At 41.6% G+C, this 18,275-nt stretch overlaps 3 protein-coding genes across 15 annotated transcripts in view; 2 read left to right on the plus strand and 1 right to left on the minus strand.

Moving 5' to 3' along the window:
• Positions 1 to 277: 277 nt before the first annotated feature.
• Positions 278 to 6,795, plus strand: LOC104935592 (gastrula zinc finger protein XlCGF26.1). 2 transcript variants are annotated; one of them, XM_027280189.1, is made up of 7 exons: positions 278 to 620; positions 2,806 to 2,904; positions 3,086 to 3,299; positions 3,508 to 3,578; positions 3,933 to 4,058; positions 4,241 to 5,269; positions 5,922 to 6,795. In XM_027280189.1, the coding sequence occupies exons 1-7, from the start codon at positions 486 to 488 to the stop codon at positions 6,186 to 6,188; spliced, it is 1,941 nt and encodes a 646-aa protein (XP_027135990.1). In that variant the 5' UTR covers positions 278 to 485; the 3' UTR covers positions 6,189 to 6,795. The 2 variants fall into 2 exon arrangements, with proteins under 2 accessions (XP_027135990.1, XP_027135989.1); XM_027280188.1 differs by having other exon boundaries at positions 283 to 620; positions 4,238 to 5,269.
• A 588-nt stretch (positions 6,796 to 7,383) lies between these two features.
• Positions 7,384 to 10,868, minus strand: si:dkey-182i3.11 (insulin-like growth factor-binding protein complex acid labile subunit). The gene is made up of 3 exons (XM_019265552.2): positions 10,750 to 10,868; positions 10,141 to 10,368; positions 7,384 to 9,675 (listed from the first exon to the last, which is right to left on the minus strand). Exons 2-3 carry the CDS (start codon positions 10,354 to 10,356, stop codon positions 7,795 to 7,797), a joined length of 2,097 nt encoding a protein of 698 aa, XP_019121097.1. The 5' UTR covers positions 10,357 to 10,368; positions 10,750 to 10,868; the 3' UTR covers positions 7,384 to 7,794.
• A 5,655-nt stretch (positions 10,869 to 16,523) lies between these two features.
• mark4b (MAP/microtubule affinity-regulating kinase 4b) overlaps positions 16,524 to 18,275 on the plus strand; it is a 46,138-nt gene continuing 44,386 nt past the window's right edge. For 7 of the 12 annotated variants that reach the window (XM_027279954.1, XM_027279950.1, XM_027279951.1 and 4 more), the window contains exon 1: positions 16,528 to 17,643. In XM_027279954.1, coding sequence (XP_027135755.1) covers positions 17,596 to 17,643 — 48 coding nt within the window. In that variant the 5' untranslated portion in view covers positions 16,528 to 17,595. Of the gene's footprint in view, positions 17,644 to 18,275 lie in introns of all 12 variants that reach the window. The other 5 variants (XM_027279947.1, XM_027279948.1, XM_027279945.1 and 2 more) reach the window with 4 other exon arrangements.

Genomic DNA, 18,275 nt, shown 5'->3' on the forward strand with positions numbered 1-18,275 from the left:
CAACAAGTTGTCGTAGTGTTGTAGTTTCTCACTTTGGCCACTAGAGGGCAGCGAACCGCGAACTTCACGAGCATCAAGCTAGACACAATGCCATATAGACGCTTCCGGTTACAAAATAAACCAACTTACCCGTAACTTCCTTTATTGATGCGTGTAGTATTAAATAGGTAAACTGTGATCCCATACAAAAACTACTTCCTCATCACAGTCCGTACCCTAATCAAAAATTACGTTTAAATTATTAAAATGTATTCGTGTTTGTTGTGTTGTCAGTTGATGAGCGCTAAAGGACTTGGAATAGGGCGTGCTTTTATTTTGAAGAGCATGAACTGGGAAGAGGAAGTTGGTGTCCGTGTTGTGAGTGTTTCGAGTTTTGTTCAACAACAACAACACGGACAGAGTTGCAGCATGAAAAAGCTTCTAGTTTCATTCTGAAACCGTCGAGGAGAAGCAGCAGCCGTCCGGCGACACGTCAGTCTGTCACCATGTCTGATTTCGAGGCGCAGCTTGGCGCCTTTTTGGAGATGATGGTGAGCGCGGCGGTGACAGAGATGAGCAAAGTTATCGGCTCGGACTCAGCCGAAGAGTCTGGAAGCACACGCGGCTCCCCGGCGGACACGGTACGTTCGCCTGCTGTTAGTGTGTGTCGTCGTCGTTGTGTCGGTGTCGGTCACCTCCTCCTCTCCGGTGTGGACGCTCCTTCCTCCGAACAGTCAGCTGATCATAGAAATAGGAGAGCTAGCTCTGGTTAGCTTCCAGCGGCTAAACTCCAGTGAGCACAGACCTCAGGTCAGCTGAGTGAGTGATTCACTGCGAGGCTTTAATTCAGTTTAAATGTGGGTCTGCTTCATTAAAGTGACACAACAATGAGAGTTATCCATGTTTGGATGTTGGACAGCAGGCCCAGGCTTTTCTATCTGCTGTAAGTCTACAGACGGCTCAGTTAACGTTACAGGTGCGACTGTTCGTCACGTGTTTACAGTGATGTGATGGGAAGACATGTTGATATAAGTTAAAACACCTTTGTGCTCAGTAACGTTTGTACAGTGGGTCAAATAAAGTGTTTAGTCAGTTCTCCCACTTAAAAAGATGAGGCCTGTAATTTATCATAGGTACACTTCAACTATGAGACAAATCATTGTCTCATATTTATTTGCATATTGTGCTGGAAAAGGTCAATAACAAAAGTTCATCAATACTTTGTTGGCGATAAGAAGTCTATTTTGGCCCCATGCACATAGAGCAGTGATGTTTTGGGGCTGTCGCCGGGCAACACGGCTCCCTCCACAGATTTTCTCTGGGGCCCTCCAGGACCTTGAAATGCTTCTTCTTACGAAGCCCCTCCTTCGTTGCCCGGGCAGTGTGTTTGGGATCATTGTCATGCTGAAAGACCCAGCCACGTTTCATCTTCAATGCCCTCGCTGATGGAAGGAGGTTTTCCCTCAAAGTCTCACGATACATGGCCCCATTCATTCTTTCCTTTACACGGATCAGTCGTCCGGGTCCCGTGATGTTTCCACCCCCACGCTTCACAGGAGGTTTGGTGTTCTTTCTCCTCCAAACACGACAAGTTGAGTTTTTACCAAAAAGTTCTAGTTTGGTTTCATCTGACATTCTCCCAATACTCTTCTGGATCATCTAAATGCTCTCTAGCAAACTTCAGACGGGCCTGGATTTGAGTCCGTGTTACTGATGGTAGCCTTTGTTACTTTGGTCCCAGCTCTCTGCAGGTCATTCACTAGGTCACCCCGTGTGGTTCTGGGATTTTTGCTCACCGTCCTTGTGATAATTTTGACCCCACGGGGTGAGATCTTGTGTGGAGCCCCAGATCGAGGGAGATTATCAGTGGTCTTGTAGGTTTTCCATTTTCTAACTATTGCTCCCACAGTTGATTTCTTCACACCAAGCTGCTTACCTATTGCAGATTCAGTCTTCTCAGCCTGGTGCAGGTCTACAATTTTGTTTCTGGTGTCCTTGGTCTTTGGTCTTTGCCATAGTGGAGTTTGAGGTTGTGGACTGGTGTCTTTTATACTGATAATGACTATTAGGTAACGAGTGGAGGACAGAAGAAGTTACAGGTCTGTGAGAGCCAGAAATCTTGCTTGTTTGTAGGTGACCAAAAACTTATTTTACCGATGAATTTACCAATTAATTCATTAAAAATCCTACAATGTGATTTCCTGGGTTCTTTCCCCCTTATTCTGTCTCTCATAGTTGAAGTGTACCTAAATTACAGGCCTCTCTCTTTTTAAGTGGGAGAACTTTTCACAATTGGTGGCTGACTAAATCATTTCTTGCCCCACTGTATGTGTTGGTAAAATAAGTAAAAAAAAAGAGCAAAGCAGTAATTTCTCTTCATCAATGATTTAATCAAGACTCATTATTTAATAAAACTGTTGTCGATCAGTCTGCTCTTGATTGACCATTCACTTTTTGTATAAAGACATCATAAAAAGTTGTTTCCTGCATCATTAACAAAACAAATCCTACAGTATAATACAATAATCTAACAGACTGAAAGGAAACTTTATGCATAATACTGAGCTGGAAAAAGTGCTTTTCCCTTTTAACATTTTGCTACACTTAGTGTGTATTTCTACACTGTGATATTACTGTTATTAGGTCTGATGTGTGAATTGTCATTAAAACTTTTATATAAATATATGACAGGTTTAGTAAGCTTTTGCCCTTTTATATAACTCTCCCTGATTATCTGATATGTTTTACTCTTTATTCTGACACATGATGTGTGTGTTTATTTCGTGTGTACCTGCCTGTAACAGTGATCTGGTTGGTTCTCATCAGGTGATCCAGTTCAGCGTCTTCATGACGTCTCTGGCTCAAGAAGCTGTGGAGAAGATCTGCCAGCTTTTCCACGAATGTTCCTCTCTGCTGCAGTTACAAGTACGTCACGTCACTGTGTTGGTGTATTTGGAGTCATATTAGGAACATATCACTGATTTATATCATCTCACTGTGATATAAACGTCGTACATTGTCATATCACCGAAACTGGAACGACAAAATCACCACAACGTGCACTTGTCATGATTTGTGTTTTTAAAGCTCAGGTTTGTCTTTGTAGGTGACGCAGGGCATTGCAGAGACTGAGGACCTAAAGAGGAGACTGGAGGTGGCAGAGACGGAGCTGAAGCTGGTGCTGGAGGGCAGCGGAGGCCAGAAGGAGGCGGAGGAGCTGATGGAGGGAAGCAGCAGACCAAAGGAGGGCGGGAGGGCACCGACAAATGGAGAAGAAGAAGAGACAGTCCAGAGCCAGCGCTCAGGGAGGAAGAGAAGAGGTGATGAGTCTGTCTTTTTTAATGGGCTGAGACAGGTTGATGTGTGGTTGTATCGAAGCTGGGCTAAGCAGCAGGCTTTAAATGTCCTCTCTCTAACACTGTAATGACGCTCAGCAGTTTGCTGTCGAAGACTCAGAAAGGTGACACAGTCGTGTGTTTTGTCTCCGTGCACTTGTATAAACAGCTTTTTGATTGTTATTTTTTTCAGTGGCGGCTAGTGGTGACGCTGGAGTGAAGAGATCGCCCATAATTCATCTGTGGAAAGGCAGAACGTATGAGGTAAAATGATTTCACTGATTAAGTTTGAACTGTGTCTTATACTGTTCTCTCTTCCCCACTCAGACTTTTTAATAATGAAGCAGAGCGTAAACAAGGTGTATTTTTAAAGAAGGTTTTTAATGTTCGTTGGTAAACTCCATGGCAGAAATACAAGGCACAGGGTTGCTGTCACACTGAAACAAGAGAAAGCTCTTCTCTCTGAAGCATTAACATTTCACCAGTTTAAAATGAATGGGTCTGTACTGAAGCATGAAACACAGACCTAGACCCTGAAGGGGCCATATCTCTTTTTTCTTAGTTCAGAAGGTCACCCGTGTTTGTCTGCGATTTGACCTTATTCTCTCTTCTTCATAGGACAATATCCAATCTGTGATAATAAAGGAGGAAGGTTTGGAGGTGTTCGCTGACCAGGTGTCATCTGATTCTGGTCAGTACAGAGATGAACCGGGCCAGGAGGAAGCTGACGACCTGGATTACCAGGTTGATTTCACAAATACTTCATTCATTTTCTGTTTATCTGTGCTCCTGTTTAATATGTAAAGAATTTAACACACATACATGGCTGTATGATGGGGTAACCATCAGACCACCATGACCATTAAAACAAGAAAATGTTTTTAAAGCAAATCAATAAACAATTTATACATTTTTTCTTTGAGTTGGAGGCAGAGGATCCAGAAGATGGTGACCCAGGATTAACCACCAGACCCAAACGTGTTGTAAAGCCCAAGTCCCATCGAGGCCGAGTGAAGAAGGACAGTCATAGTCAGAACCAGCATCCTCTGAGCTGCAAACACTGCAGGAAAACCTTCACCAAGCTGCTGCAGCTCAAAGCCCACCAGGCTGTGCATGGGGCGAACGCAGAGAAGCCTTTCCACTGTTCTCAGTGTGACAGAGGGTTTTCTTTCCAGCGAAGCCTCAATGCACACATGCTGCTTCACACAGGTGAAAGACCACACACCTGTGATGTTTGTGGGAAGGGTTTCACCTTGAAGCACCTCCTGAGGAACCACCAGCGTCTCCACGCTGAGGTCCGTCCGTTTTGCTGTGAACAATGTGGAAAGAGCTTCTACCGAGCTCACGGCCTAAAAATGCATAAGATGGTCCACACAGGAGAGCGGGCTTATAACTGCCAGTACTGCAACAAAAGCTTCACAATACAAGGCAACCTGCAGCGCCACCTGCGCATACACACGGGGGAAAAGCCGTTCAAGTGCGAGACCTGTGGCAAAAGCTTCAATCAGGCCGACACTCTGAAAGGCCATCAGCGGATACACACTGGTGAGCGCCCCTTCAGCTGTGAGACCTGTGGCAAATGTTTCATCCAGAAGAGTGCCTTGAAGATGCACCAGAAGACTTCTCATTCAGGTGAGAACTCGCTGGCGTGCGTGGCATGTGGCACTAATGTGGCCTGTGTGGACTCGCTTCGCAAACACCTCCAGACGCATGCGGCGAATATCCCGTGTACTTGCGTGCTCTGCGGCCGGCGGCTCAACTCCATCACCGACCTGCGCTCGCACCAGCAGCACCACACAGTGGACAGGCCCCACAGCTGTGGGCTCTGCGGGAAGAGCTTCAAGTCGTCCAGTTACCTGAAGATTCACCTGAAGACGCACAGCGGGGAGAGGCCCTTCTCCTGCGACATCTGCGGTCGCATGTTTACGCAGCACAGCAGCCTCAAATCACATCGGGTAGGTTGTTTTTTTGTAATAGACATGATATCATCCATCCATCAAGTGTCATTTGCTGGTTTGTAGCAACACCATGGCTGAGCAACTAAAAAAAGGTTGCCTAAAAAGGTATAAAGCATTAGGCAGACAGAGAATTTAAAGAAAATTATGGATGAGTTGTTAATTAATTAGTAAAAACCACATCAACATCCCAACAGAAACCTCAAATATTATTACTTTGGTTCATTCATCAGTTAAAGAGAACCTTAACACTAGTTTTTGCTGCCTGCAGGTTATGAAGATCTCACCCTGCTGCAGTACTCTGTGTGTCTGCAGTCTGTGTTCAGTACTGACATCGTTCTTCTTTGTGGTTACACAAAACAGAGCACACATCCTGCTCACAGTCTGGTGGTCTACGACAAAAACATGATTTGTGCTTAAGTGGCATGTATGAGTCATTCACCAGTTTTCTCAAAACTTGATTTTCTCTAAGATCCAATTGAAATTCTCGATTGGTGTTGTACAAGTCATGTACAAAGTCTGTCTCTCTCCACCGTAGAAAAAACACTTTGCCCTGAAATCATGATTCAATTTGAATTTGGAGTTTAGATATGATACCAGTATACTATTTTTTTTTAACTTACCGTCTTTCCTTCAACATTTCTCTTGAAAGGTGGTGCACACAGGAGAGAAACCCTTCAGCTGCGACACATGTGGGAAATGTTTCAGCAACACGGGCAACCTGAACAGACACCAGCGTATCCACACTGGGGAGAAGCCGTTTAGCTGCGACACGTGTGGACGCAGCTTCAATCAGGGCAACAGCCTGAAGGCCCACCAGCAGATACACACCGGAGAGAAACAGTTTATGTGCGACAAGTGTGGGAAGAGTTTCTCCTACCTGAGGAACCTGAAGGACCACAAGTGTTTCTACGTCTGAAGCTGAACTGTGATGTGACACCTGAGTGAAAAGCTTCCCTGTAGCTGCTGAAGAACAAAATGGGCAGATGGATAACAAAGGAACACTTTGCAGTGAAAGTGGCTTTAGTGTAAAGGTGGAGACAGTTACTGTGTACACTGTCTTGGCCAAAGGTTTAAGAGGCTTGTTGTGATATAAGTCATTTCCCTGATGTCCTTATCCAGTCCTGCAGATAGTGCCAGGTCTTTAAAAAAACAAAAATTAAATGTGGGAATAAATGACAATTCACATTTCTATAGTATCATGATATCACTGGAGTAACCTGCATGTACCGAAAGTTTGCTGACAAAATGTTTTTCAACCTGTTTTACAGAAGGGCTGGAATAAAGACAGATGAGTTGCAGCAGGTACTACAACAAAAATCCAACAATTAGCTGTTTAGACTTCTAGTCGTCTTCTTTGATAAATGAAAACATGTTTACAAGTTATTTTCAGTACTGTCAGTTTTACCTGTGGGATCACAAACAATCTTGCCATCCACAATAAAAATGTAACAGTATTTTGCTGAGAGAATTTAAATGATATTCCTGATCAAAGCTGTACAGACTATAAAAGTGTTATTTACTGATTTTTATTGTACGCCGTGTTTTCTTCAGGTTTTTTAAACATTTCTGTTTGAAAGGAAGAAACAGTTCAACATGGCGGACTTTGTAAAAGAGGTCCTGCCGTGTCTGTAGATATAAAAGTTCATTCTATGTTAACATAATGATTTTTATTTTCAGCTGATTTATACACTAATGAAAACATAATTATGCATATTATATTCCATTTCTGACACATTCTTTAAACAGAGCTCTTTAAATCTGACACACTGGACATTTTTAAGATGGAAAACTGATATTTACAGTTTAACCAACTTGAAAAGTGTTTTTTTTTCTTTTTTTTAAATCTAGTTTTAGATGATGACCTCCACAGATAAATTCTATATAATTGTGTTTTAAGAAAACAAAGTTGCCTTGTGTGCTTTATTAGTCAGTGTGCTGACTGAGCACGATAGTGAAACAGTTATTTTGTCAGAATGTAACTTCTCTTGTGGAGTGTATTTTTGTTATATCTCAACTTTGTGACTGTGAGTCAAACTCATAAACACAGAAATTTAAGTCTTGTGAGTTTTTCTTTTCTTTTATTGACTTTCATAATGAAGAAGAATGCACATGCAAACACAGCAACAACTTATCTCCTGTCATGAAGCTAGTTGTTCAGCCCTCACAGCACATAAAGTATCATTAAAAATAGGAGCTGATGCAGATCAGTAGACTAGAGTCCATGCTGTTTTATAGTGAGGTTTTACTTAGTTGTGCTCCAATATTTTTCAATTAAATCACAAAACTGACAGTTTAGGTTATTTTCCAATTTGCAACAGTGCTAATACTTAAATCTCTCTTGCACATTTGTATAATCACATTATTTCATTGCAAATTTGTCCAGAATGATGTTTAATCTTTATTTACACAATCTTTGAATGCATCTATAGATATTCAAACTTGCAGCACACACACAAATATCGAAAAACCAATAGCGTGAAAAGCAAAAGCAGGGAAAAGAGACAGTAGAGGGGACCAAACCACTACAAAGGAAGCCACAGTGGGCTGAAAGCTATGAGCAGAAGGAGATTCAGCATGAAAGCAGGAAATTGAGGTGATGAGCCACTTTCAACACTTGTAATGCAATGATCTTGTAACAATAGAGGAGACAGAGCTGCCTGTGAGAGCGGCGTGTCCTGAGTAATGGGTGAGGTAGAGGAGAAAAAGCACATGGGCTGGTCTCCAAGCTTGTCTCTGTGCACGTTGACCCAGCTGCTGATGTAGACATTTTGTTTACAGGTGCAGTCCCACAAATTACCCGACAGATGAATAGCATTAAGTTTTCTCAACATCTCAAAAGTCCCATTGTTCACTGCTCTGAGATGGTTTGACTTCAAACTCAATTTCTGGAGGTTTGTAAGTCCTTGAAATACATCAGGGTGCAAGTGATTCAGGTTGTTTCCATCCAAGCTGAGTTCTGTTAGCTTCCTAAGTCGGGCAAAAAGTTGAGGGTGTAAACTAGCCAGGATGTTGTTATTTAGCATGAGCCTGCGGAGGTCGTGAAGAGGATGGAAGGTCTTGAAAGGAATGTCATTGAGCTGATTGAAGCTCAGCTTGAGCTCTTTAAGGCAGGTCAACCCTACAAAGTGATCAGGAGACAGCTCCAAGATACGGTTGCTGTCCAGATTCAGTGTAAGAAGCTTTTTTAGATTCATGAACAGGCTTGCAGGAATGTTACCTATGTGGTTTTCATCCAGGTGTAACGCTTTCAAACTGACCAGGTCTTTGAACTGGTCCGGATGTAGAGAGGAGAGACGATTGCGAGAGAAGCTCAGCAAATGTATCCTCACCAAACCATTGAAGACTGACGGATGAAGAGACTTGATGCGGTTGTCATTGAGGTGTATCTCCTTGAGGGCCCTCATTTTGTGCAAAACACCTTCGGGAAGGTGCTTTATAGCGTTGTTCTCCAAGTTCAGGTTCTGTAGAGCCTTGAGCTTCTTGAACAAAGCAGGATGGATTTCCAGGATGTGGTTGTTTGCCAACTGTAGCTCACTGAGTTTGGAGAGCGAATCAAAAACCCCAACTGGTATGTTAGAGATCTGATTACTGTCCAGCTGCAGCTCTTGTAGGTGGATCAAGTTACTGAATACGTCCAGAGAAAGAGATGTCAGTCTGTTGGAGTACAAATCAAGTATCTTAAGTCTGTTCAAACTGCTGAAGACTTTTGAGGGAAGATAATCTATGAGGTTGCTATTAAGATCCAACTCACTCAGATTGATCAGACCTCTTAGTGATCCCTCAGATAGATTGGTCAGCTTGTTGTTGCTCAAATCTAGATGAATCAACATACTCAGTGAGGAGAAGCAATCATCTGGAAGGCTGATGAGGTGGTTCCTCTCTAGATACAAATGCTTGAGCCCTTTAACATCCCTCAGTGCTTTAGCTGGAGCAGTGGCCAGCATGTTGCCACTTAGGTAAAGGTATTGGAGACCTGTCGCTCCCCTGAAGCTGGCCCCATCCACACTTGTGAATCTGTTGCTAGACAGAACAAGTTTCTCCAAAACAGTTGAGTTGTTGAACACACCTTCTTCTATCTTTGTTATATTATTATGGCTAAGCGAGAGGTCCTTGAGGGCAGAGGCTCCTTCCAATCCACCAACCTGTAACATTTGAATGTGGTTAAAGTTCATGTACAGCGTCTTTAGATGAGCTAATCCACGGAGGAGTCCGGCTGGTAGATATTCAATCTGGTTCTCACTCAGGTCCAGTAATGTGAGAGCAGGACAGTTTATGAACTGACCAGGGTGTAGCAACGTCAGGCCATTGTCACGTAGGAAGAGTTTAGACAGGTTCATCATGTTGGGCCAAACTGGGTTGAAGGAGAGGAAGACATTCAGCTGATTCTTAGTCAGGTCCAGGTCCTGACAGAAAAAACAGGAAGGAAAGAAGCCTGTTATGTATACTTCTTTAGACAAAACCTCACATTACTGGAGTAAGATAACAATTTAGACTTTTGTGTCTTGAAAGCACAGGTAACAAAAACATAATATTCTTATTTTTAGGTGATTATATACCAATGAACACATTTAATATATTATCTATTTTTATCATATTCTGTTAATAGAGCCCTCTAAAGCTTGCACACTGGACCTCTAAGTGTTTGTTTCCAAAGATATTAGGCTGGAAAATTAGATTTAAAAAGAAGAATTTGAACAAGTGAAACCTTTATTGGGTTTTATATGACGGACTATTTCTTGTCTAACGAACATAGAGAATTTAACCCGCGTCTTTCCTCCTGCAAGTCTTAAGAGGCCACAGTGTTGCATCATTTTAAAAAGCCCTACATGCACAGTTCTGTTTTCAGGTTGCTGCTGTGTGTTTCCTACCTGCAGCTTCTCCAGCCCACGCCTAGGTATTTCCTGTATATTGTTGTATGAGACATACAGCTTCTCTGTGCCATCTGGCAGCTCAGGGATCTGGCTCAGTTCTTTCACCTGACACACAACAGTGGTCAGATTATGGAGACACTGGCAGGATGGCGGGCAGAGGTTAGACCCCCACACCAAGAGGCTCAGGGAGGCCAGAGTTAAGGCTGCTAGCATGGTCGGCTTCAGCTGAAAACAATCATGAAACATGAGTTAACTGGAGCAGTACACTGTACACTGTAATGTTATTTTCAAGTTTGAGTTAAAACAGTTCAGATTCAAGTGTTTGTACCAATATATATTCTGAATAGATTTTATTTTGTATATTGTGTGACTCCATTATATTTGTGTAAACTACATTGATACATAATTACTTGTTCTTGAAGAGTTTCTTTTTGTGTTTTACAGTGTATCAATTGCAGCACTGGTTATTGATAACAAATAGTATAAATTACAATTCAAATGCCTTCAAGATTACATTCTTGGTATAGTTGTCCAACTGTTAATTCAGTAAATCATTTTTCTTGCTTTGTTAGACCATTGCAATTTCTTTAAAATCAATCATCTTACCGCTCTCTCTTGTTCTTCTTCTTGTTCAGGATGGTTTGGCTTAAAAAGTGAGATTGCAGACGTCTTTAAACTCGACTGAATCTGCTCTAAAAAATATGTGTATCTGCAGCGGAGGCGGATGTGTCTATGAAGTGATTTCTTCTGAGAACGACAAAAGCAGTTTGGTCAAACCATTGTGGTTATAGTCTACATCTCTGACATGCAAGCATGTCAGCTGCATGGTACAGCATCTATATATACAAAGAGACTAAAAACTCCCCAATGCACACTGACAAACCACATCAGTATACTTGAGACACAATAAGGAAAGGGATTATTATAATACAGCAACATGTTGTTTTAAAACAAATTAACATTAATATTTTAAAAATACAAACACTCTCTTTGGTTGATAACATAGTCTTGATAAACTTCCCTCATTAAACAACTTTGCGAATTATAGCAATTCATATGAGATACAGGTTTTTGAGAGAAATGTTGTGCCTCTTTTCCTCTCATGTTTTTCACTGTGGAGACACGTTGTCAATAATATATCACAGCTGAAGATAAAGTCACGCTTTATTGTTTTATTAATGTTGCTTTGAACAAGAAAGATATGTTTTACACAAAACCACAAAATGCAGCTTCACAGTGGTGTGAGAGGAAAGTCAGCTGATCACCATGATGGTGGTATATAACCTGATCAGACTAATGAGTAATGTTTAAACTTTATATTTACTGATTTAAGCTCAGCTTTTAAGATTTTTATTTGTCAAATTATAGGTCTCTGACTTTCAATTAATTTAGCAAAAATGTGAAAACATACAGTTCAAAGCCATTTAACCTGTGAAATATTCTAAAAGGGGGTCATTATGACACTAAGCAAAGTAACTTATACACATTCTACCTCAGCAGACACTCTGTATAAAAACTTCCTAAAGAAAAGGTCAGAGTTTACTATGATGGACAGTGGCCAAACACAGAGTTAGGGAGAATGTAGAGTTATCTTCCAAAACCTTGGGGAGGAGATCGTGTAAGATGTCTTTTTTCTGACTGATTTTTATTTCTTTTCTTTTCTGATTTTTTTGTATGTACTATAAACTTTTTTCAGATGCTTTGTTTGCACAGTGCATTTTGTAATATTACCACTGGGTGGCAGCAAGACACATGAACTGTTGTTTTTATGTTTCTGTAATTTTGTGGTACTTTGCGTTTGTATTTATTTTTATTTTCTTAAACAAAAAACATTTGTCATTTGAGATAATGTTTTGATGCTTTTGCATTATGTGCAATACTGATCCAGCAGAGATAATTCGATCCGTTCTTTGCATTTGACACAAATTTAATTTGTTTTCTGATGTGATTTTTGTGATAAAATAAATATGACAAAGCATAAAAAGTTTTCAAACTAATGACACACATTTCATGTGTTAAAGTCCTTCAGCATTTGAGAACAGGGGAGTGAATAAGTCACTGTGATCATGAGATGTTCATTTGTCAATTAATAATGATAATAAATAGTGATGTTACTGAGTCCATCCCAGTTTTAAATTAGGATAGTAGCATGACTCTCCATGTGTGTGCATTTATCCTGATGAGGACCTCTTCTGATTTAGATCTTGACAGTGAGAGTATTTTGGAAAGAGAGTTTGTCTGTTCCTCACTTCCTCAAAGGGCTGTTTAGGGGTCAGTTCCTGGTTTTAGAGTTAGGACTGCCCCGTCTTTATCTAAACCTTATGTTAGTGTGATGGCTACGCTCAAGAGCTAGAGAATACATCATACAACTCGTCAATGTAGGTCCCCAATGTAAGTATCAAAGTACACAAACATGTGTTTATCTGTGCGTTGATGGCCTCAGGGACAGCATGAGCTAGTGGCTGGATCAATCCCTGCTGACGTGCTCAGAGCAGCACAAATCACTATGTGTGGTACACACACACACACTCACACACACACACACACACACACTCACACACACAAACACAAATGTAGAAAAGAACTGAAGCTGACGCCCCCTTTCCATAGCCCATTAGATTTATTGACAATTCCACATCCAGTGTTTTTTCCTCTAATTGGTTTATACACAGCTGACCGGACAGTGATGGTAATGATGCTGGTGTACTCTGTAACACGGTGTCCAGGACAGGCTCTGCAATCCATGGAAATATGGACTGCTGCTCTGGTTGTTCTTTCCAGCATCGATTCCTTTCTCTGTTTCAGCAGCAGCACTCTGCTCTCCTGGTAAATCTCTTTCTTTCTCTGCCTCTGTTCTCCGAGGGATGACAGTGAATCTGCCTGTGTTTTGCTCACCTGCTTGTTCCAGCATCTGCCTCTTAATCTGCGGGGCTTCAGGTCACTGGTCTTTGTCAAAACCAGGAAATAGGGGTGTGAGGGAAGAATGAGGCCCTGGATTCGCTCCAACAGGTCCAGATCAGTCCAGGTAAGACTTGTATCTAATTTGTAATTCAGTCATGAATAATATAAATCTGACATATATAAACCCAATTACTCAAGGATGTATTTGTTTGCAATGTTTGTTTTTATGATTTCTTAATACAGATTTTCTTAAAATGGATGCAGGTGTAGGTGCTCTGCTTATTTAAACATAACACCAAACATTACATATTAACAAATTAGTGCAACATCTGTGTTAGTGAATGGGTTCTGTGTCACATTTACAGTATTGTGATGAATTTGACAGGACATGAGGCAGTTCAGGTGTTTGTTGTTCATATTATCTGGAATGTAAGTGAACCTCTTTGGACGTGAACCTGGAGTTTTACTGTAAGGACAGACAATCTGTGAAATGTAAAGGGCTCGGTGGAGTTCAGTGTGGAGAAGCAGAATTCGGGATCAGATGTAGCTCACCATCAGTGGAGATCAACCACACTGATTAGTTTAAGGGCTCTCTCACTTCTCATAACAAGTGGAGGGGACAGGTGAGCCAGCTGAGAATCAGCACACGTGAAAGGACACAGTTAAATAAACAAGCTTGTCCTCTGCAGTGTTTGGTTAAAGGATTTTGGTTGCCTTGGTTTCGTGATTCCCTCTTAATCAAAACATCAATGTATGTTCACTCCCTGTGTAAATACAGTTTAATCCATAAAGGGCTCAGAGATTTTAACTTTTACTGGCCAGTTTTGCATGCATAATGAATTAGGTAGAAGTTTGGGCCTGTAGTACAATCCAAAGCCAACACTCTGAGAGAGAAAATGATTTTTTGAACTAGTAATGGATCACTGTTATGCTATGATGTACATATGTTATGTAGGTTTAAAGCTCCATAACAGGATGTAGAGGAGGGTTCACATTATACTGTCCAGAATTTATAAACTGCAGAGTACATCACATCAGAATTAATTGTAATAAAATTTGATTTTCTGGGCTTTGGTGCAATAAAATTGCTGAAGGACACTTCAGTAGGGCAGATTCACTGTTGGAGGGAGTGGAGCCCTCATATTTCAGGCTGAAGGACAGTTTCACTAAATGCTAAGTCACCTTGCTATTCAGGATTGCTGATATCACATTTTCCAATATGTGACTTGTAACTTGAAATGTAAAAATGATGATTTTTTTTAATGCTAATGCATTAGGCCTGCTGTTTAATTACTCTTATAAGTTGTGAATGTTGGTTCAATCATCTTTAATAAACTCAATCAATGTGATCCTAAAGACGCAAACACAGAAGATGCAGAGGTAGATTTCCTCAACAAACTTCTGGTTGTATAATGTCTCTCTCTCTCACAGACACAAATGAGGTGAAAGGATGGGTTTTGATGCTGGTAGAAATATTGTGTTATTTTCCTATTTCTGTTTTAAAGCTATGGTGGTCTGGGTTCACAACAGCATCAACATATATTCCATCTTTTTCAAATTGATAAGTGGGATACTGGGATAAATAGATGTTGATGTTGTAAACAGAGAAAAGCACCACTATATAAAGTGGAAGTATCCTGCTGGAGTGTCCTTCTGTTAAACTGTGGAGAACTCAAGGTTAGTAGTAGGATGAACCTCAAGAGTCCTTCATAGTGCTTTCTCTGGGTCTAGCACTGAGCCTCACAAAGATAATTGACTGAAGTGTAATAGAGTTTTTAGCTATCATTCGTTGTAATTCATTGTCATTTTATCATTCATTGTAATTGTACAATATGTCTCTGTTGATTTGTCCTGTACACGTGACATCTATTACATGTCTGTCCGTCCTGGGAGAGGGATCCCTCCTCTGTGGCTCTTCCTGAGGTTTCTTCCACCTTTTTTCCCAGTTAAAGGTTTTTTGTGGGCAAGTTTGACAGGATATGATAGTTTGGGTATCTATCTATCTATCTATCTATCTATCTATCTATCTATCTATCTATCTCGCCACCAGGAGGCGATAAATAATATCTTAGGAGGAATAAATATACTAAGTTGTCTTCCAGTAAGTGAAATTCAGCAGATGTTGTCATTTAAACACATGTATTTCTTTAGTGGTCTCTGTGTAAATCTGTAAACGTCAGTCATCCTTCAGCTAATCGTGATTTAAATCCACAAACAAATGTTAGTTGCGACTTCCGAGGCTCTGAATTCTGATTTCACGGGCGGCACCTGAAGGCAGCACGGCCGACGGAGGGGCGAGGGAGGCGCGCGTGTGTGCGCGTGCGCGGCCTGGACGCCGCAGCCATGGACATATATACATAGACATATATACACAAACATATATACATAGACATATATACATAGACATATACATAGACATATATACATAGACATATATACACAGACATATATACATAGACATATATACATAGACATATATCCATAGACATATATACATAGACATATATACATAGACATATATCCATAGACATACATACATAGACATATATCCATAGACATAAGGAGTAAACATTTATAATCATCACTTTAAAAGTTACATACGTTGTTTTTGGTGCCTGTTTGTTTCCCAGATATATTAGTGTGTGTGTGAATGGGTGTGTAAGAGGCATTAACTTAAAGAACTTTATAGAAAGGCGCTTTATGAAGTTCAGTCCATTTCCTTGTATTAGTTTACGGGCAGACCTGCCATTTCCAATATGGCGGACCCGTTGACGTATCGCGACTAACGACCAATCCGCTCAATGCGGCGTCTATGTATATATGTCTATGTATATATGTCTATGTATATATGTCTATGTATGTATGTCTATTTATATATGTCTATGTATATATGTCTATGTATGTATGTCTATGTATATATGTCTATGTATATATGTCTATGTATATATGTCTATGGACAGGACTGTCACACAGCAGCATATGTGCTGTGAATACTGGAATACTGGCAGCAGCAGTAATGTATTGTGTTTTCAGTAGTGTTGTAATGTAAGTACATTTACTCAAGTACAAATCTCAGATACTTGTATTTTACTTTCTATTACTGCTGTACAACATTTCAGGGGAAAATATTTTACTTTTTACTGCACTACGTTGACAGATATTATTATTATTGTTGTTGTTAGCTATGTTAGCTTTTTTTTTTGCAGTTGTTGCACATTATTTAACTGTAAATTTTAGCTTTTATATACCTTTTATCTAATAATAATAATAATAATAATAATAATAATAATAATAATAATAATAATAAAACATTTTAATTTCATCGGCGCCTTTCTGCCACCCAAGGACACCTTACAATAAATAAAAGTAGACAGCAAATAACAGAAACAAACAAAAAGAACCATAAAAGTAAATGCGCTTTATGAAGTTCAGTCCATTTCCTTGTATTAGTTTACGGGAAGATCTGCCACATCCAATATGGCGGCGACGTCGACGTCAACGATTCAGCGCTCAATGCGGCGTCTATGTGTATATGTCTATGGCCGCAGCCCTGTTGTTACGCTGACGTCCCTCCGCCGCTTTCTCTGTCACTGTCTCGGAGGAGGAGCGGGTCCCGTTTTTCTGTCGTCTCCTTCACGGAACACAAACGTTATGTTCCCGACTCCTGGGAGACATTTATTAGTATCTGTTCATCCGAACACCGGCGACTTTTCACTCACAGCCAAGCCGAATGAGAGGAGCTAAGGGCGGACTTCACTGAGAGGAAGGACCGGGGGAGACTGGGAGGCTGCTGCACATCCGCCGCTTTCTTTAATTCAACCGCATTTTTTTTTTTTTTTTTTGCTGATTGTTTTACATCCCCTGACTCCACACATCTCTCGGCGTGTTGTGATGTTGTCTCGGACGGTTGCTCGTTCTGTCTCCGTGACCGTTTCTCGGCGGGAGTAACCGTTTCAACGTCTGTCACCCAGAACAATCACGTTAGCTAGCTAACTCCCCCTTTCTCCTCGGTGGTCCTCGGGACGCACACGGACGGACCGCGGCTTTAACCTTGATTTTCCGCCTCTATGACTCGGGGTTTCTTTGGTTTCTCACCAGAAGACGATGCAGCTGGAAGTGAAACGGTGACCACCGGGATTGTTTGATTAACGGCACAGCCGCTGTCCACCGACATGGTACGATAGCGTCTGAGAAGCATCGGGGGAAAGTGAAAAGCTAAGTCCGGGGGGGTGGGGGGTTCAGTCTGGGCTTGTTCCCTCCTCAGATGAGGCTGTTTTGGTACCAGCAGCACCACACAGACATGAGGTGGATGTAGCTCCCCTGTTGTTGTTTTAATTTGAGCTGGATCACTGTCTTGGTGATCTGCGCTGCCTTCATGGACTGTGATCATGAGGATTGTATGAAAAGTGAGGCTGTTTTCCCCCTGATACACAGAGCCTGGTTTGACTGACAGCCAGGCTAATCTGGGGTGTTTTTAACCCCGTGTGAACACAAACCTACAGCCCACTTCTTTCTGTTCTCCCGGACGGTGAAGCGCACTCAGGGACGGACATGGCATTACGCACGGCACTGCCTGGGAACGAGCGGAACCCGGATCATGTAAGTAGATAATTAAAACACAGGGCGTCTGTTTGTCACCTTCAGCAACACGGATAGGTTACCATTAGGATTTATTGTGCTTTTGAAGAAAATGATAATAACCCCCCTGAACCCTCAGGCCCTGAGATTAGTCTGCCATGTGCAGAGAGCAGCTGCAATCATGGCAAGGCGACACAGACGTGCTAATCTCCCCTGGCTCATTTGGGACGGGTTGCAATTGGACACAGACCGGTTAGGATGGAGAAGGGAGAGCACGGAGACAGATGATGGGTGGGGGCGGTTTGGGTGCAGAGTCGTGTGTTGCACAGATTACACACACATGCAAAATGCACATTTTTAATCAATGAGTTGCTTTTTAAAAAAATCTTTCACCTCCACCTCCTTCACCCACCGGTGTCCTCACTGCGCATGTTTGTCTTCCCCCAGCTGATCAATAATTAATGCATCTGATGCAAGGCCACCCAGCCCTTTCCACACCCAGCCTCCCCTGCACCCATCCCTCCTCCATCACCTTACGTCCAGCTTTTCACCTTCTGTCTCCCTCCACCCTGTCTGGTCTGCCCATGTCCCCTTTAATGAAACTGGGAGCTCAGTGGACAGCACAATATTGCTAAATCTGCTGTGTCAGGCTA

Source organism: Larimichthys crocea, chromosome VII, assembly GCF_000972845.2.
Source record: "Larimichthys crocea isolate SSNF chromosome VII, L_crocea_2.0, whole genome shotgun sequence".
In the NCBI taxonomy this organism is placed as follows: Eukaryota; Metazoa; Chordata; class Actinopteri; family Sciaenidae; genus Larimichthys; species Larimichthys crocea.